The sequence below is a fragment of the Leptonychotes weddellii genome, chromosome 16, assembly GCF_054177405.1.
Source record: "Leptonychotes weddellii isolate Sample4059 chromosome 16, ASM5417740v2, whole genome shotgun sequence".
NCBI classification, from domain to species: domain Eukaryota; kingdom Metazoa; phylum Chordata; class Mammalia; order Carnivora; family Phocidae; genus Leptonychotes; species Leptonychotes weddellii.
In genome coordinates, this window is record NC_138384.1 from 40662703 (window position 1) to 40689875 (window position 27173).

Below are 27173 nucleotides of genomic sequence, written 5' to 3' on the forward strand. Positions count from 1 at the left end.
CGGAGATTAGCGCCGGAAATCTCGCGTTAGGCGAGGCCAACGGGTAGGTTCTCGCGAGAAGGCACGTCAGTCCCAGCCAGGCGTCGTGTGAACAGCTGCTGGTACCGAAGACTGAAATAAAACCGGAGCGGTGAGGGGTGGGTCGGACGCCTAGGTAGCAGGACCGGGGGTCGCCGGGGCCCAGGGAGGCTTAGAGCCCGGATTCGGGGACACGGAAGGTGTAGCAGGTGGCTTAGGGGGTAGCCTTTCGGGCTCACGGTTGCCAGAACGAGGCTGCCGGAAGTGCGCTAAGGGATTTTTCTTCTCCCGGGAACTGGTGGGGAAACTGAGGCTGGGGTGGGGCTCCTGTCTGGAGGACGCACTGAGGCCGCCGTCTTTTCCTGCAAGAGCAGAAGATGTCGGACAGTGAGGACAGCAATTTCTCCGAGGAGGAGGATAGCGAGCGCAGCAGTGACGGCGAGGAGGCCGAGGTGTGTGGCTGGGACATGGTGGGGAGGCATAGCGCCTGGGGACAGGACCAGGGCAGAAAGGCCCCTGTGGGAGCTCAGAGGAGATCAGAACGAGCTCTGGCCTCTGGGAGCTTCCAGGCTGTTGGTAGTGATAGAGAAGTAGGTAAGCCTAAGTCAAGCAGAGGGACAGGTGCGGGAGGCCCGGGAGGCCCCAGGTACAGTGAAGTAACAGGTGATATGTATAAAGAACCTGGCATATAGCAAGCACTCACTGTTAGTTTTTATGAAGAAGTGTGCTCCGTCATTTCGAAAATATATTTTTTGTGCCTACTGTGTATTAGGCACAATTCTTTGTCTGGGGGCTGCACCAGTAAACAAAACAGATTTTGAAAGTCTTCGCCTCTGTGATCGTAAATAAGCATAACTGATAAGTATATCGTTTAATAAGGCAGAGGGTACCCTGGAGAAAAGTAAAGGGGAATAGGGAGTCTTGGTCAGTTTTAAATAAGGTGAGTCTGAGAGGGTGATGTTTGAAAAAAGATGTTGTGGGAGTTGAGGGAGTGAGTCGTGTGGAGGAAAAGTGTTGCGGTAAGGGGAAGCAGCACGTGCAAAGTTGGGAGTTTGTCTGCATGTTGAAGAAATAACAAGGAGTCGAGTTTGGCTGGATCAGAGTGAGTGCAACAAAGAAGTAGCAGGAGCCAGATCATATAGGATCTTGAAGGTTCTGGTGAGGAATTTGTCCTGATTGAGTGCGACAGAGCCGTGAGAAGTTTTGGAGCAAAGAAGGGGTGTGATCCCATGTTTTGAAAGGATCACTCTGGCTTTGGATTTGTTTCAGGAACCAAATAAATATTTCCTGGGACATACCTGATTTTAAATATTCTGCTATTAACTGTTTTCTTCTTTTGTTTCTTTCTTTCTTTCTTTTTTTAAAGATTTTATTTATCTGACAGAGAGACAGCGAGAGAGGGAACACAAGCAGGGGGAGTGGGAGAGAGAGAAGCAGGCTTCCCGCGGAGCAGGGAGCCCGATGCGGGGCTCGATCCCAGGACCTTGGGATCATGACCTGAGCCAAAGGCAGACGCTTAACGACTGAGCCACCCAGGCGCCCCTTCTTTTGTTTATTTCTGACTTACTTGTTGATTAAATGTTTGAGCATCTACTACTGTGTTCCAGATTCTTCTGGGTGTTGGAGAGAGTGGAGCAAGGCAAATTTTTGCTTTCACAGAGTTTACACTTAGTAGGCAACAGTTAACAAACAAACAAAGAGATGACTCAATGATTGTAGATGTCTCCTTTAACCTCCAGAAACGTAAATCAATTTTTTAAAGTTAGTTGCCAATACTTGTAAGGGCTATTTCATGTAAAAATCATGATTTTTCTGGGAAAGTGAGAGAAGCCAGCAACCTGAGACCCAGGATTGTTCTACCTAGCAGCTCTTTGCTCAAGAAGTATCAGCCTGCTGGAGAATGGGGAATTTTCTCCCAATTCCTGGGATATATTAGTTGCCATCTATCATCATGCCTACCTTATGGGGGATTTAAGTAAAGGAAAGATTTCATGTACTTGTGTCCTGGGGAATATCAGGTAGATAGAGAGTGCCATGGGTTTCCTTTGAGCTGTCCTACTTACTTTGGTTCTTTTCTTGACCTCTGTAGGCATTTGATTGTCAATCCTTGTGCTCTCTGGGGAGTCCTCAGCTTCCAGTGAAGAGTTGGAGGAATTGGGAAGCCATGTGGGGCTGAGGCAAATGGGAGGATGCTAGGAAGGACTTTTGTTTCAAGCAGTAGCACTGGGTTCTTGGTCTGTCTGACTCATGGCTTCAAGGCATTGCTTGTGGTTAAATCCTGGTGGTAATGAGATCAGGATCCTGGGGTACTTTTCCTGGCTGCGACATCTGGTTTGCTATGTGCAAATGTCACTTCCCGAACACCACACCAGGCTCCTGACTCACCTGCTGGCTCGTCTGCTGTCACCACATGAAGGTGGACAGTGAGACGCCAGCCAGAGATGGGACTACATAGGCTTTTTGGACAGCCAGAAGTTAGCATATCCTTGAAGGACCAGGCCCTGTAGAACGAAGAAGGTAGGGATGGCAGATGATGAGCCACTATTGGGGGAATGATCTGTTTCACCATTCGCAGCCCCAGTAACCTGCTCATTCATTCATTGAACAAGTGTTCCTAGTTTCGGTCATGTTGGGATCACTGGCTCCCTCATGGAGCTCTCTGTCTTGGGGTGGAGATAGTTTTATAAACAGATGGTTCCTTCAGGGGATTGTGAGGATGGACAGTGTAAGAGCACATTCAAGCCCCAAGATAACACAAAGATAGTAACGGGAGTCCTCTTCTCGGGGACTGGGGAGCCAGGTTTAGAGAGAGGGTTTTGCTGGGACTGAGCCAGGGGAATGATGACAAGGTTCCTTGAAATCAGGCTGTGGTCCTCTTGTGGTTTGAGTTGGTAAGATGTGGGACATTGTGGATTAGTCAGAATATGTACTAAACAGATCTTTCAATTGTCTTCTGTTCCCATCCCTGGACTGGGTGATGTTGGGAACCCAGCAGTGCCTGAGATAGCCTGGGCCCTGCTCTTAGGGAGCTCTCAGTGGTCAAGGCTGTGATGGAGGAAGCTAGAGGATGATATGCCTGACTTTGCTGGGGGCGGGGGATAAGCATGACTTCCTGGAAGAGGGGATATTTTGATTGAAGTAGGAGTGAGAGGCAAAGGAGAATAGCTTTTTTTTTGCAGAGGACTAGCATGAATGCTGGATAGCACTGAGAGAGCATGGTACAAGTGTTTCATTGTGGCTGGGACCTAGCATTTGGAAGGGGGAGCCCGAAGAGGCAGGATGAAAGGGAGAGGCAGTGAGTGTGTGTTTCTAGTCTAGGCTGCTAGGGAGCTTGTTCTTTACCTGAGGGCAGTGGGGAGCCATGGCCATGTTTGAAGCAGGGGACCAAATGATCCGTTTCATGTTTTAGATCATATTTAGTTTGCCAAGACTACAGAATATACTCTAGGTTGGGGGTGATGAGAGGTGCTTTTAGGTAGGAGAAGAACGAGACCTTAAGCCACATTGAATCATCATGAAGTTATTTCCTGTATAAGTTGCATGTCCTGTCTTTTGATTGGGTCACGGAGAAAGTTTTACTTTGGTGCTACTGTGTCTGAACACTTTTCTGAAATTTGCTTGTCTCCATGTTTATCAGGAGAACAGGCTTTTGGCTTAGAGCCTGCAGCCGGCAGCAGTATCATGCTAGGACCTAATAATAACATTGTTTTGCTTTTATCTTTATGGTTACTTGTTGCTTGTGACAAGCTAACTTTGAAAATGTTTTTACTTCTGAACTATTTCAAAGTATGGAAAAGTTTCTCTGTTAAGCTAAATGAAAACGTGAGTGAATTTAAAGAAAATATCAGGTAAATGAATTTAAAGAAAAGTAAAGTGAATTTAAAGAAAATATCAAGAATATCAGGTAAATATTAGGTGAATTCACACTGATGTGAACTTGGCAAAAAAGCCTGAAGTAAGTGAAGAAAAGATTGAAGTTTGGGGAACACTGTTTTGTCTGGATCATTTCCTTTTGTGACTGGTTTGAAAAGAGGGATTAGAGGCCAAGAGGCTGGGCAAGGAGCTAGGATTTAGAGGGCAGTGTCCCTGTCTAGACTAGGGGCTGTAGGGATGGGGAAGAAGGGACAGATGGGAGGGACAACGTTCCAAAAGCAGAAAGGCCAAGAGTTTGGTGCCTAATAGAAGCTAGAGGGAGCCAGCACAGGTCTGGGGGAAGACATTGAGGTCAGTGTAGGATGTGGTATGTGTGCAGGGCTCAGAGGACATCTGGGGGAGCCATTTGTGGAGGCTGCTGACACATGGGGGCCTCTAGTTCTAGAAGAAAGTGTGGACTGGAGACAGATGGGGTATCACCTGCAGAGGCAGGATCTGAGGCTATGGAAGGTATAGTGGTCCGGGGAGAGTGTATGCAGCAAGAAGCAGAGTGGGCCCCCGGCTGAAACCTGGGGACAGAAGCCAGCACTTGAGGGGTGAGCAGAGAAAGAGGGGAGTGCAGAGGATCAGCCAGAGAAGTTGGGGAAAAGCCAGGGTACTGTGATGTGACAGATGCCAAGGGAAGAGCTTTTCTCTAGCTACGGAGGATCAGTGGTGTGAAGTGTTTTGTAGGTAAGGAGTAAAGATGGTTCATGGAATTAGCAACAAGAGGCAGGCAGTGACCTTGGGGAGCAGTGTGGACTGGAACTAGAGACGTCCAACAGCCAAGGGAGCAGATGAGATGGCCTAGGGAGTTGTAGGGTGGAAAGAGATGAGGGCCAAGGACCAAACTTCATGGAGCTACATTTATGGGCCAAGCGGAGGCTAGCAAGGAGCTCTAGAAGAGCAGGGGGTCTGGGCCAGCTCCCAGGTATTGGGTGGGTGGGTGACAGTGCTGTTACTGAGATAGGATGGCTAGCTAGCAGAGAGGCCCGGCCAGGGGGGAAGGGAGTGTATGCAGAGCAGAGGGGGTTATTGACTAGCCAGGCAGAGCTGGCATCAGATTTGAGGGTGGGGGGGCTTGGTGTCTGGATTTGCGGGTACAGAGCCTTGGTGCCCCAACCCTACCTGACTCTCCAGGTGGAGGAAGAGCGGCGGAGTGTAGCAGGCAGTGAGAAGGAGGAAGAGCCTGAGGAAGAAGAGGAGGAGGAAGAGGAGGAAGAATATGATGAGGAAGAGGAAGAGGAAGATGATGACCGGCCTCCCAAGAAACCCCGCCACGGCGGCTTCATTCTGGACGAGGCTGGTACGTCACAGGGGTGTCCGGTGCTAAGCAGCGGCTGGACTTCCACCTTCACTTCTATTTCTTGAATGTACTTTTTAAAAAAAATTTGGGTAAATGTCAAACCCACAGTAGTAGGATAGTGTGTGGAACCTCCGTGTCCCATCAGCTTGCCTCAAGAGTTAACAGCTTAGTACCAGTCTTGTTTTGTTTCTTCCTCCTCACTTCCACCCACTGCTGGATGATGTGAAAGCAAATCCCAAATACATAATTTTGCCCTGAAATATTTCTCTCTGTATTTCTAAAACATCAGTCCTTTTATTTTTTTATTTTATTTTTTTAAAGATATTATTTATTTATTTGACAGAGAGAGAGACAGCAAGAGAGGGGGAGTGGGAGAGGGAGAAGCAGGCTTCCCGCCGAGCAGGGAGCCCAATGTGGGGCTCGATCCCAGGACCCTGGAATCATGACCTAAGGCGAAGACAGACACTTAACGACTGAGCCACCCAGGCACCCCACATCAGTCCTTTTCAAATACAACCGTTATAATACTGTCATCGTCCTTTAAAAAGCTTGAAATCTGTGCTCGTCATGAAAAGCTCCCAATGACCTAGACGTAGGCAGGACAGGGTCGTGGAGGCCGACAGGCCTGGGTCCCTCCTGGCCTGCCTCTGCTCTCTTCTCCATGTGGCCCTGGGTGAGTCGCTGTCCATCCCTTGGAGCCCCTTTTCCCCTCCGTAGAGCGGGGACAAACAGTCCTTCGTATTCCAGAAGGGATATTTTGAGGATTGGGGGGGCCAAACACATAAAGTACATCAGGTAGACAGCAACCCAAAGTGATGTGCCCAGCCTAGAGGGGGTTACCTATTAACACTCTATAGTCCCATGTCACACCTACCGTTCTGTAAACTGCTTTTTTTTACTTTCAGCGATGGTGGAGGAGCATGTAACATAGTGTAGATTAAATGAGTTAATTCATGTAAAGAAAGTTTTCTGAACAACTTTTGGCACCTCAGTGCTCAATAAACTTTAGCAGCTATCATCATCATCATTGTCATCATCCTGGAAATACCCATTCTTTTTCCCCCATGGCTACATAGTACTTTTTCCATAATCTGTTTTATTTGACCAGTGTCTTATCGGATATTGAAGTTTGTGTTTTTCATTATCATAATAGCAGCATTGCTGGGAACACCTTTTTATGTACTTAGACACATAGACGCAAGTTATTTACCTAGATTGGGGGTTCTTAATCTTAACCTTTTTTGTGCTATGGCTCCTTTGGCAGTCTGGTGGAGTCTGCAGACCCCTTCTTAGAACCATGATCTGAAATGCTGAGGGGGAAAAATAACAGGATTCCGAAGAGAACAATTATACTGAAATACGGTACCTAAATATTCACAGAATGTGTGGGCCTCATCATGAATGCATTGAAATAACAAGATTTAGTGGAGGGTCTGATAAGAGTCTAATTTGGAAGTAGCAATGAGTGCAAATGACATTTTGAGGTATCTGCAGCTGTAACGTGCTGGGAAAATACCAGAGTTCGCTGCTAAGGTTGTTGTGATTTATTTCCATTGTTTGTAATTGACATAAATATGACTTTTCAGTTAGAGATGAGTGAAAATGTAGTATTTTATCTGTCATGGAGCCCGAAGATTTTCTACATGGTAAATCCCTATAAGTCAGACGGTTGGGCAAAGGGGATGCATATGATTTTAAAGACTTTTCGATGTCTGCGGCCAGATATTGGCCCCTGAAAAGGCCATACCCGATCCTCCCACCAGCCATCCATGAGGGCGCTTCTTCCCTACCCATGTAAAGGAGAACCCTTGGAATGCCATCCGCCGTTTTCTTGGGACCCTCTCCCCTGAGGGAACAGAGGGGCAGGAGATGCTCGGGACACTCCTGGTCCTCCCCTCAAAGGCTGAGGGGAGGGAGTCCTTTCTTCGAGAAGAGGTCTCAGATAGCAGAAGGGCCAGATCTAGAGAAGGGATAACACGCCGTGTGACACGGACTGGACTGCCAGAGACAAGCACGTGTTGGGGTGGGAGCTTTGTCGGGCACTGCGTGTGGGAAGGCTGTGCAGCGGTGCCCGTTGACGTTTAACAGGCAGGGACCCTTTGATCCAGGAGTTCTTTTTTCGGAATTCACCCGACAATTAAACCCGCACAGGCGTGTAAAGACACGAGGCCAAAGACAGTTGCGGCAGTCCTGTTTTCAATTGTAAATGTCTGGTGACCTAAATGTCCACTGATGGTAAGGGCCTGGGAAAAGAGTTATAGGGCAGGTCATCAGAGAGCAAATGAGGCATGGGCTTCTGTGGAAGCGCCCCAGGCTCATAGGATTGCTTAGAAAAAGAGGAAGGTACCGAACAATGTGTTATAAAGTTGCATTGGGGCAGGTGGTGGTGGAGGGTTTAGACGCATTTCTTGTATATGCACAGGTGATCTCTAGGCAAGAAACTGGTTATGGAGTTGCCTCTGGGGAAGGAGACTGAGCTAGCGGGGGCTAGAAACGGGAGGGAGACTTCCCTGCACACTGTACAATCCTCTGAACGCTTTGGGTTTTTTCATCACGTATGGGTATCACTGTTCAGTTTTTAGTATAATACTCGCTACGTACGGAAGAGCGTGAGTAACGTAGTGAAGAGGTCGGTGCATGAACCCTGGAGCTAGCCTGATTCTCCGGGACCAGCTGAGAGTCTTTGGGCCAGTTAGGTCCCCTCTCTGGGCCTCAGAGCCCTTGGTGGAAAATCCGAACGGTGCAGGTACTGGAGGATTCGGTGAGGAGTCTGTGGCAAGTGCTCACAGCAGGCAGGGCACGCGGGACACTCTCGGTGAGCAGTAGGGTCACAAACCTGAGGGGATAATAACAAAACCAACAGATTGTGGATCGTGTCTTTAAAAAAAACTATATACTGGTCTTGATAGTTGGAGAGAACTTTTGTGTCTGCTTATTTTAATATGATTTTTTTTTTAAGTTTATTTGATTATTATTATTTTTTTTTTTAGTAATCTCTACACCCAACATCGGGCTTGAACTCTTACCCCAAGATCAAGAGTTGCACGCTCTGCTGACTGAGCCAGCCTGGTGTCCCTGACCGGATTTTTTAAATGGACTTGTGGGTGGGGTCGGGGGAGGGATGGGTTTTAGAGCCAGATGGGGTTGGAGCTGCCTGGGAGACCCGATCCTGTGGCTTGAAGCAGCTCCGTGGTATTGGGCGAGAGCCTCACTTGTGCGGGCATCTCTGTCCTGTCCTGACCTGCAAGGTGCATGGTTGTCATGCCGACCTCCCAGTGATGTCTCCCGGGAGCCACTGTCATGAGGTCACCTCTGCTGCAGCTGCCTCCCTGACCTCTTGGCTTTCCTGTTGCAGATGTGGACGATGAGTATGAGGACGAGGACCAGTGGGAGGACGGAGCAGAGGACATTCTAGAGAAAGGTTTGTGGGGTCCCCACCTCTGCAAGACCGCTTTGGGGTGTGACCGAGAGGGTCTTGAGAACCCATCCGCCACCCATGCCCTGCACCCCCCCACCCTCCTCACCTCGCTTCTTTCTGTCGTTGCCAGAGGGACCAGCTCTGTACCCTTTTCCTTTTAGGCCCATGAGTTGGGGGGCGGGGGCTGTGGGTGGTGGGTGTGGTGGGAAGAGGACTCTGGGATCCCAGGGCCCCAGTGAATCCCTTCTGGGGGTTGTGGGGGGGTGGGCTCTGTCCCAAGATACCCCCCACTTCCTGGGCCAGTGCCCCCACTTCCCTGTTATTTTCCGTTTTGTGCGCCTCATACATTTCGGCTTCTCCCCCAACCACCTGGTGCCTGGCCTTTACTTTTGATTTTCAACCTTCCTGTGTCCCTCCCTTCCCCTTCCCCCAACCCATTGGTTGATTTCGCTGCTATAATTTGGCTCATACTTTGTCTGCCCTCGCCCACCACCACCACCACCACCACCACCACCTCCTCTTCCTCCAAGTAGAAGAGATCGAAGGTAAGAATCTGGAAACTGTGATTCCCCGACCCTCCTCCCGTATCCTGACATCTCCTTCCTGCCCACAGCACCCTCCCTCCACCCCCGACCCCCGTCTGGCCCTGGGGGCTCTGACTCATAGCGGGTCCAGAATCAGGGAGTTCTGAGGCCAGGTCTCTAGCCGTTGGCCTGGGAAAGTGTGTGTGTGTGTGTGTGTGTGTGTGCGCGCGCGTTGTGGGCCGCAGCGATGGGTGGGGTGGGATGGAGTTCAGGGCATACTTAGTGGCTGTGAGATGGGGAATGGCTGGGTGCCCCCACCTGTTGGGCCCTGTCCCCCCAAGTCTTTTTCATGAGAAGCAGGATTGCTGAGTAGGACAGAGTAGAGGGTGAGGGTTGGGGGTTCCTAGTGAGGTCTCTCCTGCCCCAGGGCCCAACTCCGGCCCTCTCAGCCCCCATCACTTCCTCCAGGCCCCCGCCTTTGCACCTCCCCTTACTCACCCCATTTGCCCATTTTTCTGTAGCCTCCAATATCGATAATGTTGTCCTGGATGAAGACCGTTCTGGGGCTCGCCGCCTACAAAACCTCTGGAGGTAAGCAGGAAGGCAGAAGGGTGAGACTGGTTCCCAGGGGAGACTTGAGGGCAGGTCAGCCCACCCTTCTCTCCACAGCCTTTCATTCATGTTTACTTTCCCCCTTCACACCCCAGGGACCAGCGAGAGGAAGAACTGGGCGAGTATTACATGAAGAAATATGCCAAGTCGTCTGTGGGAGAGACGTAAGGGCACAGGGTGGGGGCAGGTGGTCCTTTTTCCAGAAGGGTCAGGGCTCTGACAGAGCATCACCCCCCTTCCCAACTGCTATCCTCTTTCCAGGGTGTATGGAGGATCTGATGAGCTCTCGGATGACATCACCCAGCAACAGCTGCTCCCAGGAGTCAAGTAAGGGGGGGTGGCGTGGGCGGGCTGAGATGGGGGAATCTTGTATTGGGGTGATATGTGTACGCAGACACAGAGTGGTCGATGGTGGGGACTAGTGGCAGGTTGGTGCTCGACCTCTTCCTCCTGCTTATGGATGGAAGGATGGAGAAGGAGAGGGGGTGGAGGGAGAGGAAGAAAGATGGGTATGGTGATTCGGGTCTTTCGTGTTGAGGCCATTTCACTGAAGGGCTTCCTTTTCCTCTCCTGTCTAGGGATCCAAATCTGTGGACTGTCAAATGTAAGGTGTGTTCTCTGGGAGGCAGGGGAATGGAAGAGGTGGCCTTGTCAGGGAGAGCTCGCCACCTTTCTGTCCTGGGTCTCCTTGGCCTGTCAGTCTCTCAGTCCTGTCTCTGCCTCTTCATCCCCCACCTCCCAGCCCCCTGCCCTCCCCTCACTTACTCACTGTCTCCCACCCCTGTCTGTCTTGCCGCCCATCCCTCTTGCTCTGTACCTCTTCCTCTCCTGCTCCCTCTCTCTCTCTAGTGTCTTTTATCTTTCTTGCCTGATGATTCTGTCTGCCTTGCTGCTGTCTCCTGTCCCCTTCCCTGTGTCCGTCCTTCATGTCCTCATCTCTCTGAAGTCTGTCTCTCTTCTTCCAGATCGGGGAGGAACGGGCCACAGCCATTTCCTTGATGCGCAAGTTCATTGCCTACCAGTTCACAGACACGGTAAGTCGGGTAGGCAGGCAGCATGGAAAAGAGAGTGAAACCCAGAGGGAGGGACAGTATAGGTCCAAGGGTACTAGGTGCCCGTTACATGAGCTGCTTTAGCTAAAATGATCCCTCCCTGGATTGAAGGGCTCTTCATTATCTAACAGAGGTGCCATCTTCACTGTCTTTGCATTCCTGGCGGGGTCACTGGCCCCTGTAGCCCTCCAGAAGTCAGCCTTCTTAGCTTCCTGAAGCTTTTCTAAGTCAGTTCTGCCTGTTCACCAACCCTGTTGGGCAACTGTCACCCTTTTACTGTTTGGGAGGACTCCTAGGATGGAACAGTGTGGCTGAGTGTGTCAGGGGACAGGCCTGTCAGGGGGAGAATTCCTTCCTTCTCTCTTTCATGCAGTCATCACATATCCGCTGAACCCCTGCTCTGGGCAGGTGTCTGCACTGGGAGGTGCTAAGAATACACTGGTGACCTTTCCAGAGCCGGTCCCGCCCCTTCAGGGCTCACTCACAGCACATAAAACATGAAGATGCTACATTGAGTTCACAGATCTTTCTTTAGACTGTGGGAGTTTGAATCCTGCCCCTGCTGCATCCTGTCCCTGCTGCGTCCTAGCCCTGTGACCTTGATCAAGCCACTTCCCCTTTCTGGGTGCCCTGCTTGCCCCTCAGCATCATTAGGATTAAGTAGCTTTAGACATGTCCAGCTCTCAGCCAGGACTTGTCCTGCAGCTTGTGTTCAATAAATACAGTTATTGTCGGAGGCATAATTGTCAGTTTGGGAACACGGGCAAACCCTGTGAAGGATATACTCAAAATTGACGAAACATGGAGCGAATACTAACCCTGTGCTGGCTGCTGATTTTCTCACTTAATATGATCCGTGTTAGGCCGAGTGCATTGCTTTTACTTGCTGAAACAGTGGATATGTGTCAGTGGGGCCAAGTGGATCGTTGTAGGATTTGCAGATCATTTGAAGTGTGCTCAAACCTCGATCATGTGTCCTGGGCAAAACACTAGTGACCATTTGAGTTAGGACTGATTATTGTTTTTGGCTTTGATGACCAAAGTAGTATATGTGTATTGTAGAAGGCCAACTCTCCTCCCTGAGTCCCAGTTTTCAGAAGGAATTACTGTCGATGTGTGTCTTTCCAGGTCATCTTCTCTGCAAATCAAAAAATGTCAGTTTTATTTGTTTTTGTTTTTTTAAATATTTATTTATTTGACAGAGACACACACACACAGAGAAGGAACACAAGCAAGGGGAGTGGGAGAGGGAGAAGCGGGCTTCCTGCTGAGCAGGGAGCCCAATGCGGGGCTCGATCCCAGGACCCTGGGATTATGACCTGAGCCGAAGGCAGACGCTTAACGACTGAGCCACCCAGGCGCCCCATGTTTTTATTTTTTTTTAAACAAAATGGTATTACATGATATATGTATTATTTTGCGGTGAGCCTTTTGTCAATGCCTTAATCATCTTCTCATGCCCAGTAAATAGAAGGTGGTTTCCATTTTCCGCTCCCACAAGCAATTCTGAAACAATTTAGTTGTTTCTTTTTTAATTGAGATACAATTTCCATACCGTAAAATCCAGGGTCATGGTGTATGATTTTTCTTATATGTTGCTGAATCCAGTTCTATTTTATGAAAGATATTTGCATTTGTGTTCATAAGAGATACCAGTCTGTAGTTTCTTAATGATGTCTGTTTTTGGTATCAGGTTAATATTAGATCCATAGGATGAGATGGGAAATGTTCCTGTTCTAGAAAAGAGCTTGTGAAGGATCGATGTTATTTTATTTTATTTTATTTTATTTATTTTTTTAAGGGTCGATGTTATTAAAATGTTGGGTAGAGAGGACATCTGGGTGGCTCAGTGGGTTAAGTGTCTGCCTTGATCAAGCCCCACGTCGGGCTTCCTGCCTAGTGGAGAGCCTGCTTCTCCCTCTTCCTCTTCTCCTCCCCCCACTGCTTATGCTATCTCTTTCTCTCTCTGTCTCTCTCCCTTGCTCTCACTCTGTCTCAAATAAATAAATAAAATCCTTTAAAAGAAATAAATAAAACGTTGGGTAGGATTCACCAGTGAAGCTGTCTAGTCCTGGCTGTGTGTGTGTGTGTGTGTGTGGAAATTTTTTCTCTTGCTAATTCAATATCTTTACTTCTCGTAGGTCTATTCAGATTTTCTCTTTCTTTCTGAGTCAGTTTTGGTAGTGTACGTCTTTCTACAGAAAACATTCGTTTCATTGAGGTTATCTAATCTGTTGGGTGTGCACTTGTTCGTACTATTGCTTCATATAATCCTGTCAGGTAGGTGTTAATGTCCTTTTTTCCATTCCTGATTTTAGTAATTTGAGTCTTGAGTGACTTGAGTCTCTTGTCTCTTTCTTGGTCAAACTGGCTAAAGGTTTGTCAAATTTGTTAGTCTTTTCAAAGAACCAGCTTTTGGTTTTGATGGACTTCTCTAGTTTTCTGTTGCCTCTTTTATTTATTTGCACTCTCATCTTTGTTATTTCTTTCCTTCTGCTTGCTTGGGGTTTAGTTTTACTTTTCCTTTTTTTTTTTTTTTTTAAGATTTTTATTTATTTGACAGAGAGAGAGAGAGTGAGCACAAGCAGGGGGAGTGGCAGGCAGAGGCAGAGGGAAAAGCAGGCTCCCCACAGAGAAGGGGGAGCCCGATGTGGGACTCGATCCCAGGACTCCGGGATCATGACCTGAGCCAAAGGCAGTCACTCAACCGAGCCACCCAGGCGCCCTTCTTTTCCTTTTCTAGTTTCTTTCTTTTTTTTTTTAAGAGGAGGGGAGGGGCAGAGGGAGAACGAGAGAGAGAATCCCAAGCAGGCTCCATGCCCAGCACAGAGCCCGACGTGGGGCTCGATCCCACAACCCTAAGATCATGACCTGAGTGGAAAGCAAGTCGGACGATTAACAGACTGAGCCACCAGGCTCCCCTCCTTTTCTAGTTTCTTAAAGGTGAAAGGTTGGGCTATTGATATGAGACTTTTTTCTTTTTTTTTCTTTTTTAAAGATTTTATTTATTTGAGAGAGAGAGTGAGCGAGAGAGAGCATGAGCCGGCAGAGGGAGAGGGAGAAGGAGGCTTCCCTGCTCGAAGGAGGCTTCCCGCTGAGCAGGGAGGTCAATGCGGGGCTCGACCCCAGGACCCTGGGATCATGAACCGAGCCGAAGGCAGACACTTAACCGACTGAGCCACCTAGACGCTCCTAGACTTTGTTTTTACAGCTGTAAATTTACCTCTAAGCACAGCTCTCTCATGTTCCGTAGGGTTTAATGTTTTTGTTTTCATTCATCTCAAAATATTTTCTAATTTCCCTTGTAATTCTTAGGTTTTTTTGTTTTAAAATATTTTATTTTTAAGTAATCTCTGCACCCAATGTAGGGCTTGAACCCACAACCCCGCGATTTAGAGTCGCACACTCCACCCATTGAGCCATCCAGGCGCCCTGTAATTCTTACTTTTAATCCATTGGTTACTTGTTCTATTTCCACATAGTTGTGAATTTTCTAAATCTGTTACTAATTTCTAATTTCACTCCCATGTGGTTGGAGAATGTATCTCATATGATTTCAATTCTTTTACATTTGTTGAGACTTAACTTAATGGCCTAACATATGGTTTATCCTAGAGAGTGTTAAGTGTGCCCTAAGAGTATGCATTCTGGTGTTATTTGACAGATTTCTATCTGTAGATGTGTGTGTGAGGTCTAGTCGGTTTATAGGATTGCTCAAGTGCTCTGTTTCCTTGTTGATCTTCTATCTAGTCCTATCTATTTTTGAAAGTGGGGTATTGTCCCCAGTTATTATTGGTGAACTCTCAGTTTCTCCTTTTATTTCTGTTGCTTTTTGCCTTGTGTCTTTTGAGGTTCTGTTGTTAGGTTCATATGTATCCGTACTTGTATCTTCTTGAATGATTAAACCGTTTATCAGTATAAAACATCCTTGTTTGTCTCCAGTAGCTTTTGTCTTAAAGTGTGTTCTGTTTGTTATTAGTGTAGTCATTCCTGTTTTCTTCAGTTATTTTTTACACATAGTATACGTTGTTTACCTTTCTTTCTTTTTAAAGAGAGAGAGCATGCTTGCAAGGGATTGGGGAGGGGCAGGAGGAGAGAGAGAATCTCAAGCAGGCTTCACGCCCAGTTTGGAGTCCAACGTGGGGCTCGATCTCACAACCCTGAGATCATGACCTGAGCTGAAATCAAGAGTCGGACCCTTAACCGACTGAGCCACCCAGCCGCCCCTATGTTGGTTACCTTTCTGTGTCACTACATAGAGATTCGTTACTTTTTAAGTGCTACGTTATATTTCGTGGAATGATTATGCCATAGTTTAACAAATTCCTCTTGGGGGCATTTACAAACGTCCAGTCTTGTTTGTTTGCTGTCATCAATAACTCTGCCACGGATATCCTTGTGTCCGGGTCGTTGCACGAACATTTCTGTGGGGTGAATTCCCGGAAGAGCGAGCACTGTGGTGGCAGCGGTAACTGTTTGGGGCACTCGTGTCTCACTGTCCCCTGCCGTGGGCTCGGCCCTGCAGCCCCTGCAGATTAAGTCAGTGGTGGCGCCGGAGCATGTGAAGGGCTACATCTACGTGGAGGCCTACAAGCAGACGCACGTGAAGCAGGCCATCGAGGGTGTGGGCAACCTGCGGCTTGGCTACTGGAACCAGCAGATGGTGCCCATCAAGGAGATGACAGATGTGCTCAAAGTCGTGAAGGAGGTGGCCAACCTGAAGCCCAAATCCTGGGTCCGCCTCAAGAGGGGCATCTATAAGGACGACATCGCCCAGGTGCCAGGGCTGGGGGTGGGGCAGGGTGGCTGAGGGGCTCGCGGCGGTCACACTCCTGCTCCCCTGTTCTGTCCCCCCCCCCTTTTCTTTTTATCATTCCCGGCCCCTTCCTAGTTCAGAGAGCAGACCTCCACTCAGATTAGGTGATGCAGAGCCTAGATTTTGTTGGGAGCACACAGGATTGTGTGTGTGTTCAAAGCATACTGAGTAAGATCTGAAGGAGGTGAGGGAGGGAGCCTTGTGGAGGTCTTGGGGAAGAGTGTTGCGGCAGAAGAAACAGCATGCAAATAGGTCCGCCCTGGCTGAAGCAGTGTGTGCGAGGGTGAGAGCGGCAGGAGGTGGGCTCAGGGAGGGGACTGCGCCTGTGGCCCATCATAGGGCTTTGGCTTCTACTGGAGGTGGAGGGACACAGTGGGACTTGGATTTTATTTATTTTATTTTTTTTTTTAAGATTTTATTTATTTATTTGACAGAGACACAGCGAGAGAGGGAGCACAAGCAGGGGAAGTGGGAGAGGGAGAAGCCGGCTTCCTGCGGAGCAGGGAGCCTGATGTGGGGCTTGATCCCAGGACCCTGAGATCATGACCTGAGCCGAAGGCAGACGCTTAACTGACTGAGTCACCCAGGCGCCCCGAGACTTGGATTTTAATAGGATGAGTAAGGGGATGAGTAATACCAGAGTATGGTAGCTTCATTGAGAATAGACTCCTGGTTCTCAAGCAGGGGCAATATTGTCCGCAGGGGACTTTTCTTGGTTGTGTCAAGTGAGGAGGGAGTTGCTGTAGCATCCAGTAGATAGAAGCCAGGATTGCTGCTAACGTCCTGCAGCATAGGGGACAGCCCCCCACAACAAAGAATTACCTGGCTGTCAAGCCCTGGGCTGGACCGGATGGGGCCACAGGAGCACGGAGACCAGCGAGGAGACTGCCGCCATAGTCCTGGTGGCAGGTGATGGGACAGGCCCAGGGATGCAGTAGGGAGGAGGGGGAAGAGGTCAGAGCTGAAGACAGAGCTGACAGGAGGTGCTGGCACACTGGAGATGGAAGAGGAAGGGAGAGTCCAGAACAACTCCCAGGCGGTGTGCCAGAGCAGAGGGAATGATGGAGGGGAGAAGCAGGCTTGGGGACCAACAGGAGGTTAGTTGTGGGTGGACGAGGCTTGAGGGGCCTTTCAGATGTCCGAGGAGAGGTGTCAAGCAAGTAGTGGGTATTGTGCTTCAGAGTTGAGGGGAGACAGGCTAGAGAGAATGTGGAGAGGTGTCTGCAGTGTGATTTCTTCACCACCACCCCCTGTCCTGCCCTTCCTGCGTCTAGGGTTGGGGAGGGAAGGCCAGGGCCCTCCTGACCACCTCCTCCTCCTCAGGTGGATTATGTGGAACCCAGCCAAAACACCATCTCCTTGAAGATGATCCCCCGCATTGACTACGACCGCATCAAGGCCCGCATGAGCTTGGTACTGGGGGGTCGCCCTGGAGCTCACGGGTGGGGAGGATGCCTGATCCTTGCCGGTGGCCGAGCCCTCCTCCTCCACCCTTCCCACCCACACCCCCTTTCCTCCACAGAAAGACTGGTTTGCCAAAAGGAAGAAGTTTAAGCGGCCTCCACAGAGGCTGTTCGATGCCGAGAAGATCAGGTGAGTGCCCCTGGGGCCTGGCCGGGCGGGGTCCCCTGAGCTGGGATGCAGGGCGTGCCTCTGACCCATCCATGGTTTGCTTTGCGAGTGGTCAGCTTGGCAGCACTGCCTCCATCAAGTTATTGAACGTCCCTGGGCCTCTGGCTTCTCTGCTGTAACCACCAACAGTGACGCCCCCTGCCTCCTGGGGTTGTCGTGAGAGATGAATTAATGCGCACGTGTACCCAGAATAGCACTTGGCCCCAGGATCACGGACTGAAATGGGATCTCTTGGCACGTCAGGCTTTGTGAGGTCTGTTTCCCTGACCTCCTGATGCCCAGATAGCGGAGGTGGGGCTACCGAGCCCTTCCCCGTCACAGTGTGTCCCTCGCCCTCTGCAGCTGGAGGGAGCTTTGGAGCAGCCCAGTGAGCCCAGCGTTCCAGGGCTAGCCAGAGGACTCCCGATGGGGAGGGCGGGAGAGGAGGAGATGCAGGAACGAGAGCTACTGGTCCTGTTCTAGAATGCCTTGTGAGCCACCAGATGGTTTTTCATTCCTTTGAAGGGGGATTACAGAACGCATTCTGAGCTGCATCCCAGGACTTGGCTAGTACTTCACATGCCCGAATTAGGCCCCCTTGCCCCCCTGCTGTCCACCTGACTGGACCTCCTTTTACTGAGTGCCCTGACCTGCCCTGCAGGTCAGCAAACTCAGCACGCCAACAAGAAGAGGATTGAGTGGCAGGAGGAGCTTGGCCTGCTCCCCCATGCTCCCTTTTTTGGGACTGGGGCAGGCTTTCCCTCCTCACTCTAGAAGCATGGGCCAGAACTCTGTCCACCACCCCACATGCAGGGCCAGGAGAGTTAGGGCATAGGCTTGGGAGTCCCATCCCCCGAATTCGAATCCGGACACAGACCAACCTAACCATGAGGTGTGCCCCGTGCGAACCTCACTCCCTCATTTCCCTGGGAAATGTGGGTCATGTGTGATGTCAGAGGCTTTGGGGAGAAGGTCCGTGAGGTGTGTGGCCAGGCCAGGCGCAGGCTGAGTGCTTCATGTGTGAACCATTGGCGCGCTCCAATGCTGGGTCCAGCTACTATTCACCAAGTGCCCCTGCTCTAGGGGAAGTAGCAGTGAATGAAAAGTGTTAGACCTCTGCCCTTCGGGAGCTGCCATTCTGGTTGGGGAGACGCATTAAACAGTAGCTCATCAGAGGTGAGGTGCGCTATGCTGAGCAGTCAAGCAGGGAGAGAGCGCAGTGGAGTGCAGGGAGGAGTCTCTGGGCTCAGGACATGTCACTTGGCCAGGAGGGCACACGGTGGGATGGGATGGGGCAGCCATCCTGTGATCCTTCCCCATCAGCCAGCAGAGGAGCCTGAGGGCCAGCAAGATTCTCTTCTTAATCCCCCTCCCAATCTTCTCTCCCCCACAAAATCCCAGGTCCCTGGGCGGTGATGTGGCCTCCGATGGTGACTTCCTCATCTTCGAGGGGAACCGTTATAGCCGGAAGGGCTTTCTGTTCAAGAGCTTTGCCATGTCTGCCGTGGTGAGGGTCCCGGAGGGCATCTTGCTTACCATGCTGGGAAGCAGGGAGGCCAAGTTTTCTCTCCCTCCTTCAGTCCAGGTCCCAGAGCAGTGGGTTATCTGGGTCTGTCCTGGATAATCTTCCAAGTCAGGAGTGTAGGAGCGTCCCTAGGGAAATAAATCTCACCATCTCCCTAGCCTGCTCAGCTGGGCTGTGACACCGACCTTTGTCTACTTCCTTCTCTTTCCCTTGTCTCCTGGGGCTCAGATCACGGAGGGTGTGAAGCCCACGCTCTCTGAGCTGGAGAAGTTTGAGGATCAGCCGGAGGGCATTGACCTTGAGGTGGTGACTGAGAGCACAGGTACTTGGTCCCTGTTGGTAATTCAGGCCAAGGAGGAGGGGGCGGCCCATGGCGGGCAGCCCCCAAGTCAGCCACGCACCTGCCCCTGCAGGGAAGGAGCGGGAGCACAACTTCCAACCTGGGGACAATGTGGAGGTGTGTGAGGGCGAGCTCATCAACCTGCAGGGCAAAATCCTCAGCGTGGATGGCAACAAGATCACCATCATGCCCAAGCACGAGGACCTCAAGGTAGGTGCCGTGCTGCCCATATGTGTGTACTGGGCTGAGAGCACGGTGTAATTGTGGGGTAATCCAAGGTGCCTCCTGGTTTGAGTTTGCTTTAAGGGCGCATGTGTCTGGGTCTTTGTGTCCGTCTGAGGGTTTGTCTGGGCTAGCACGGTGTGTCTGGGGTGAGGCTTTCTCCGGAGAGGCCTGAGGAAGTGTCTAGTCTGTGTCATATATTTTGGGGACCGGCTTTCTGTGTGTGGAGTAAGGGGTGTCCGGGCTGATACCCTTAGTCTGAGGTGAGCTGTCTCTGGAGCAGTCTGAGGGTTGTCCAGGCAGCCTACAGGAGTCTGTGGTTGGGTGCCCTGAGCCTGGAGTGGGTCTTGGCAAGGTCTTTCCTGCGAATACGAGTGGCTTCTGGAGACGGGGAGGTGGGCAGGATGTGGTTGCTTCCCTTCCCCGGCTCAGCGTGCCCACACCCAATCCCCAGGACATGCTGGAGTTCCCAGCCCAGGAGCTTCGGAAGTACTTTAAAATGGGGGACCACGTAAAGGTGATTGCTGGCCGATTTGAGGGTGACACAGGCCTCATTGTGCGGGTGGAGGAGAACTTCGTCATCCTCTTCTCTGATCTCACCATGCATGAGGTAGGTGGGGGGAGGTGGGGAGCAGCGTGGAATGTGCCAGGACCAGACCCAGGCCCAGCGGCTGCTTGGACCCTGCTTTACCCCTTTCCCATTTCCCACAGCTGAAGGTGCTCCCCCGGGACCTGCAGCTCTGCTCAGAGACGGCATCGGGCGTGGATGTAGGGGGCCAGCATGAGTGGGGGGAGCTGGTGCAGCTGGACCCTCAGACCGTGGGTGTTATCGTGCGACTGGAGCGGGAGACCTTCCAGGCATGTGTGTCGTACTCAGCGGTGGGGCTTCCTTGTGGGGGTCTCCCTCTCCCTCGAGCTCCTCATCCTGGGAGGTGGCGGAGCGTGGTGGCCAAGAACCCAGACTGCTCTGGGGGGCCGATTGAGCTCTGTCAGCCAGGGTTGGCTCTGTGGTGTCGGGCAAGTGGCATGTCATTTACCCTCTGTGTGTGTTTTGTGCCCTGTAAAATGGAATGGTAGCATGTACTTTTGTTATGACTAAGGCCCTGAGATCAGGTGCTTGCTCAAGGGCTGGGGGCTGCAGGTGCCCTCCTCCCCTCCATCCGTACCCTGTGGACGTGGGAGTCAGAGCCTGATGCTTAGGACCCTGGACTCTGGATTCATATCTTGGCCCTATTGCTCCATGCTGTGTGACCCGGGGCTAGGGACTTGCCCTCTGTGGGCCTGAGATTCTGCCCTGTGTAAAATGGGAACCGTGACCACATCCATCTCAGAGGGAAGTTTTGAGGCTTCAGTGAAACCTTGTGTGAAGAATTTAGTAGGGGGCCTGGCACACAGTGACGGGTAAACATTATGTTAACATCTACTCCTGCACCCATTTCTCAGGTCCCTGGTGCTCATTCGGGATGGAGTCTCCTCCTGAAAGGTGTTTTGGAATGATTGGGAACGTTTTTGTTTGACCCAGTGCCTGGGCGGTGGTGCCCCGAGACTGCCAGGGAGTGTAGACTTCTGCAGAATTCAGGGCGGTCTCCCACAAGGAAAGATCATCCCACCTTAGGGAAGCCCTGCTCTATGTCACCCCTTTCTACTCTCACGGCTAGCATCCTCCCCTCCGTCCGTTAGGTGCTGAACATGTATGGGAAGGTGGTGACCGTCAGGCACCAGGCTGTGACCCGGAAGAAGGACAACCGCTTTGCCGTGGCTCTGGACTCGGAACAGAATAACATCCATGTGAAGGACATCGTCAAGGTCATTGACGGCCCCCACTCAGTGAGTATAAGCTCTTGCCCGTCGGCCCCACCTGAAACTCCTGGGGTGGGCCACGGCCCCAAGAGTGACCATCCTTTCCCCATCCAGGGCCGGGAGGGCGAAATTCGCCATCTCTTCCGCAGCTTCGCCTTCCTGCACTGCAAGAAACTGGTGGAGAATGGGGGCATGTTTGTCTGTAAGACCCGCCACCTCGTCCTGGCAGGGGGATCCAAGGTGAGGCTGGTGCAGTGGCAACCTGGCTCTTGGGTTCCTGGCCTTCCCCGGCCCTAGCAGTGACAAGAATGGGCTTGTGGGGGATTAGGAGGGCAGATGTCAGGCTCAAGTCCTTGGCAGGGTTTACTGGGATTCCAGGCTTTTTACCAAATCATTCATCCATTCAGTTTTTTTGAGCACCTGTCCAGGCTAGCAACTAGAGCTACAACAGTGAATAAGATGAACGTCTCTGCTTTTCTACAGCTGCTAGCCCGGAGACGAACAAATCAGTAAATACAGACGTTGTACAGCGTGAGGCGAGGTGATGACAGGCACCGCGAAGAAAAGTAGAATAGGATAGGGAGAGAGAGAATCATGGGGGGCTGCTGCTTTAGATGGAGAAGGTTCAGGAAAGGCCTGCTTGAGGTAACACCTGCACAGAGACCTGAATGAAGGGACCCAGAGCCGCGTGACTGTCTCTGGGGAGCAGCAGATACAGATGAGGTGGGACGTGTGGGAAAGCTGTACAGAACCACGTCTCAGGAAATCAGGCCCGGGCTCTGGGGAGCTGGGACCAGGGAGTGGTCCTCACAGCCTTGTGCATGGGGTGAGGAATTCTCCTGACTTGCATTCTTTATATCACCGGGGCCAGAAAGCCCTGGCCAGGGGAGAACCGGGCCTCTTCATTGACCAGCCCAGAGTGGCCTAGGGGCGGCAATTTCCCCAAAGGGAAATGGAGGCATCGTCACTAGAAGGAGGGAGGGATTGCCGCCAGGCCAGTTCAAGCAGGAACTGTTCCCAAATGGAGGCAGGCAGTGGCATGGGAGCCGGGAGCCTGTCCCCCAGGCCCCTGCCTGCCGGTTCACTTCTCGTCCCTTCCCTAGCCCCGAGATGTGACCAACTTCACAGTGGGTGGCTTTGCCCCCATGAGCCCCCGGATCAGCAGTCCCATGCACCCCAGCGCTGGAGGTGAGGGGGAGTTGGGCAAGGATGTGTCTGGGGGGCTGGGGGAGGGCAGTTATTCAGCCCCCACTCTGGGTGCCTGCTCCGCTGGCCTGGCCATGATGGGGTTCAGGGCTCACAGAGACCAGGACCCTCCCCCACCGCGGCCCCCAGTGGCAGGCCAGGGTGGCTGCGGCAGTGTCGGGGCTCTGGCGGGGGCTGCCCGGAGGAAGCTCCTAAACCAGGGGGTGTGCGTTGGGAGAGTCAAGCAGGTGGAGAGGGGGCTCGAGGGCTCTCTTGTCTGTGGACATAGCATGGGAGGGGAGGACATGGCCCTGGGGACTGCTGACGTTGTCCTTCCTCCGCAGGTCAGCGCGGTGGCTTTGGCAGCCCCGGTGGCAGCAGCGGAGGTATGAGCAGGGGCCGGGGGCGGAGAGACAACGAGCTCATCGGCCAGACTGTGCGCATCTCCCAAGGGCCCTACAAAGGTGACCTTGAGGGCCATATTGGAGGCCTGGGGAGGGGCATGGTGGGGACCCCACCCAGCCTGACCCCCCGTCTCCTCACCAGGCTACATTGGTGTGGTGAAGGACGCCACCGAGTCCACAGCCCGCGTGGAGCTGCACTCCACCTGCCAGACCATCTCTGTGGACCGTCAGCGGCTCACGACGGTGTACGGGCCGGGGCAGCGCCGGGCCAGGCCGGGGGGTTGTTAGGTGGCGAGAGGGGCTTACTCATCTCACTGGTTCTCTGTGTCCACAGGGGCTCACGGCGCCCGGGAGGCATGACCTCAACCTATGGGCGGACGCCCATGTACGGCTCCCAGACGCCCATGTATGGCTCTGGTTCCCGCACACCCATGTATGGCTCTCAGACCCCTCTCCAGGATGGTGAGCATGCCCCGGGGGACGGGGACGAGGGCTGACGTGGCGGGGCCTGGAGACAGGGCAGAATGGACAGACATACACATCTGTCCCATTCTCTCATTTTAGGCAGCCGCACCCCGCATTACGGTTCACAGACACCCCTGCATGACGGCAGCCGCACTCCTGCTCAGAGTGGGGCCTGGGACCCCAACAATCCCAACACACCGTCCCGGTGAGGATCAGGGGTGGGGAACAAGGTTCCCTGATCCCGTATGTGTGAGTGGTTATGCTGGGTGTCTGCGGGATGGAGGGGTCTGTACGGCCCTCCCTGAATTCTCTGCTCCCAGCGCCAGGCTGCTCACATGCGAAGGGGTACGTGGGGCTGGGGCTGGTGGTCAGATAATCTCCAGTCCCCACCAGACTAGCCTGCTGCCGTTAAGACCTGGGCTCAGAGACAGATTTGTGTGCTCTAGGTCACGTGATCAGTTGGGTGCCCTTGGGCAGGCAGCCTTGTCTCTGCCTCCCAATGAAATGGAGGCCTCTGGATGGGGCTGTTGTGAGGTGTTCAATGTTATTCTGGAAGCATTTCCTACATCGTTGTGATTACCACAGTCATTCTCAACAGACTTCTCTCTCCAACAGGGCCGAGGAAGAATACGAGTATGCCTTCGATGACGAGCCCACCCCGTCCCCACAGGCCTATGGGGGCACCCCCAATCCCCAAACACCTGGCTATCCTGATCCCTCATCCCCACAGGTCAACCCTCAGTATAACCCACAGACACCAGGGACGCCAGCCATGTGAGTCCACTGGGGCTGACCCTAATCAAACCTTGCCCAGACCCTCTGTGCTGCTGTTATCTTCTTCTCTTCAACACTGTCCCCAACAAATGCTCCTTTTTGTCTTTGACTCTCCAGGTACAACACAGACCAGTTCTCCCCCTATGCCGCCCCCTCCCCGCAAGGCTCCTACCAGCCCAGCCCCAGCCCCCAGAGCTACCACCAGGTGGCGCCAAGCCCAGCAGGCTACCAGAATACCCACTCTCCAGCCAGCTACCACCCCACACCGTCTCCCATGGCCTATCAGGTATGGGTGAGCTTGCATGCCCTTAAGGGTGGTGGACTAGGGGGCGCCAGGGTGGCACAGTCGGTTAAGCGTCTGACTCTTGGTTTTGGCTTGGGTCATGATCTCGGTCTTGAGATCGAGTCCCGAGTCAGGTTCCAAGCTCAGCAAGAAATCTGCTGAAGTTTCTCTCTCCCTCTCCCTCTGCCCCTCCCTGTGCTCGCACGCTCACTCTCGCTCTTTCCTCTCTCTAAAATAAATTTTTAAGAAAAAGGGGGGGTGGGCTAGGATGGGCCTTCGGCCTATGTGGACAGCCAAGGTAGAGGAGCTGTTTGCAACAACACTGTCCCCCTTTCACCCACAGGCCAGCCCCAGCCCGAGCCCTGTTGGCTACAGTCCAATGACACCCGGAGCCCCCTCCCCTGGTGGCTACAACCCGCACACGCCAGGCTCAGGCATTGAGCAGAACTCCAGCGACTGGGTAACCACTGATATCCAGGTGAAGGTGCGGGACACCTACCTGGATACGCAGGTGGTGGGGCAGACAGGAGTCATCCGCAGCGTCACAGTAAGTGGGGCCCAGGCCGGTGGGTGGGCAGGTATCCTCTCCTTCAGGGTCCCCAAGCTCTGTGGTTACTGGGTTTTTGCTTTTAACCACCTAAACACATTTCCAGTATTCTGGGAAAGCAGGGTTGGAAGGGCTGGCCTGCAGGGCAGGGGTTTCTCCTCGGCCTGGAGCAGTGACTGGCGCCCAGGAGCTAGATTACACTTTAACATAGTCCTCTGAGACCGGTTCCGTAGCACGGACTGAGCGTTCCTCTGTGCCTGGCTTTAGCTTAGCGCTGGGCACCCCTACCCTTAGCATTCCCCCTGCTCCAGCATTACTGGCCTTTCCATTCCTCACCGTCCCCGAGTTCCCTGCAGCCTCAGGGCCTTTGCTCATCACTTCCCTCTGTCTAGAACTCTCTTCCTTCCACCCTTTTTCTAGTAAACTACTACTCATCCTTCAGGGAAGCCTTTGAGCTATCTCAGATCTGTCCTCTTATAAGTCTGTGTAATTTTTTTCATGTTACCTACCTGCTGCCTGAAAGCTTAAAGTTTACTCAGGGGGTGATTCTTTGGTTACTGAGCCTGTATTTCATTCCTAAGTAGCCCTAGTTCCTAGATGAGGGACCAATAGTCTGTTGGCCTTCCAGTAAGAATTATTTGAATTAATTAATTAAACACCAGAGTCTAAAACAGCTCCAGGCCTTGCCCTCATATAGCTCACATTCTAGTTGGGGAGGCAGACATGTCCCCAAGAGGGAGAGCCTGAGTGACCACAGAGCTGGGAGACAGGAAGCCCCAAGGGCAAGGGGAGCTATGGGAACCTAGAGGAGGCACCCTTACTCAACTTTGGAGGGGCTCAGGGGGTGCTTACTAGAGAAGGACGCGTCTGCATCGAGACCTGAAGAACGAATAGGAGTAAGCCAAGAGAAGTGGCTGGGGAGGGGGTTAAGTGTGTTACAGAAAGAGGGGACTTGCAAAGGCCTGGAGGTGAGGGAAAGCCTGGTACATCTGGGGAGTTGAAGTATGTTCACTGTGGCTGGAACATAGAAAGCCTAGGGGGGAAGGTGAGTGAAGGCCAGAGAAGTGACTGGGTCAAGTCATGTGGCAGGCTGGGGACCTTGGACTGTGTCCTGAGGATTCTAAGCAGGCAGAGCAGTGGTGGGATCAGGTCTGTGGTTTGGAATTAACTCACCATGTTGCTCTAGCAGGGATGGATTAGGGGGGTGAGACTGGGGGCTGGGAGCCCTGGGGGAGGTCAGGCTAGCCCGTAAGGCTGTGAGGAAGAGAGGAGGGGGGGAGGTGGCAGAGACCTTTAGGAGGCCAAATGAACACACCTCAGAGCTGGAGGTTGTCGGTGAAAGAGCTAACATGATGTCAGAGCTCCATCCAGGGACTAGGGACTGTGAGGACATCCCTGAGATACGGGTGGGCCCAGGAGAGGAAAGATGAGACCCACTTGGGACATGAAGAGTCACGTGCCTGAGAAGCAGTCTCTTTTGGCCTAAGTTAGCTTCATTCTGGTGCTTCCCATGCTATCTGGTCACCCTGCCCCCACACACCACACGCGCAGGAATCAGGCCCAGCTTTTGGCCTTTCTTGCCTGTGTCACCTTGGGAAAGCGACTTGTAAGAATGAGCCCTGAGCCCATTACCCCTGAGTATGGGCAGCAGTCCTGCACTAGAAACAGGCCCGACTGACCAGGCTGTCCCTACCCACAGGGAGGCATGTGCTCTGTGTACCTAAAGGACAGTGAGAAGGTGGTCAGCATCTCCAGCGAGCACCTGGAGCCCATCACCCCCACCAAGAACAACAAGGTAAGGGGGGGCCAGGGGACGTGGGGGCCCTGGGCTGCTGACACAGACCCTGACCCCGTGCCTGCCCCCCCTCCCCAGGTGAAGGTGATTCTGGGTGAGGATCGGGAAGCCACAGGGGTCCTGTTGAGCATCGATGGTGAGGACGGCATCGTCCGCATGGACCTTGATGAGCAGCTCAAGATCCTCAACCTCCGCTTCCTGGGGAAGCTCCTGGAGGCCTGAGAAACGCAGGGCGGGTGGACTTTGGCAGATATCTGGCAGATGGAGAGTGTCCCTCCTTCCTTCCCTGGCCCTTGGCTCTGACACAGGGTCTGGGGCCTGGACTAGGGCTAATCTGGTTGTTCAGGATTTCCTTTCTGGGTTCCTATCTCCCTCCCTGATGTTCATAGGAATCAGAATAGAGTCTGGGGGAGGGTCCCCACCTTCTGTACCCTCTCTTCCCCAGCTTGCTTTTGTGTTATGGTCTTTCAATAAAAAGCTGTTTGGTCAAGGGTGTGTGTCTGTGTTTTGTAAGTGGGGTCATTTGCAGACCCCACTTACTTCCTGGGCAAATAACTGAATGGT

The 27173-nt window shown here is 52.3% G+C and overlaps 1 protein-coding gene across 4 annotated transcripts; it reads left to right on the forward strand.

Moving 5' to 3' along the window:
* Nucleotides 1–41: 41 nt before the first annotated feature.
* SUPT5H (SPT5 homolog, DSIF elongation factor subunit) lies at nucleotides 42–27099 on the forward strand. 4 transcript variants are annotated; one of them, XM_006743398.3, is made up of 30 exons: nucleotides 42–130; nucleotides 393–470; nucleotides 5071–5236; nucleotides 8592–8657; nucleotides 9188–9199; nucleotides 9700–9769; nucleotides 9886–9954; nucleotides 10052–10117; nucleotides 10369–10399; nucleotides 10756–10824; nucleotides 15368–15619; nucleotides 16982–17071; nucleotides 17181–17251; nucleotides 18671–18776; nucleotides 19023–19116; nucleotides 19208–19344; nucleotides 19811–19966; nucleotides 20068–20214; nucleotides 21037–21183; nucleotides 21271–21396; nucleotides 22260–22344; nucleotides 22686–22805; nucleotides 22888–22990; nucleotides 23080–23207; nucleotides 23310–23415; nucleotides 23826–23984; nucleotides 24102–24270; nucleotides 24611–24814; nucleotides 26514–26609; nucleotides 26688–27099. In XM_006743398.3, the coding sequence occupies exons 2-30, from the start codon at nucleotides 396–398 to the stop codon at nucleotides 26829–26831; spliced, it is 3264 nt and encodes a 1087-aa protein (XP_006743461.1). In that variant the 5' UTR covers nucleotides 42–130; nucleotides 393–395; the 3' UTR covers nucleotides 26832–27099. The 4 variants fall into 4 exon arrangements, with proteins under 4 accessions (XP_006743461.1, XP_030895100.1, XP_006743462.1 ...); XM_031039240.2 differs by having other exon boundaries at nucleotides 51–137; XM_031039241.2 differs by having other exon boundaries at nucleotides 94–154.
* Nucleotides 27100–27173: the final 74 nt, after the last annotated feature.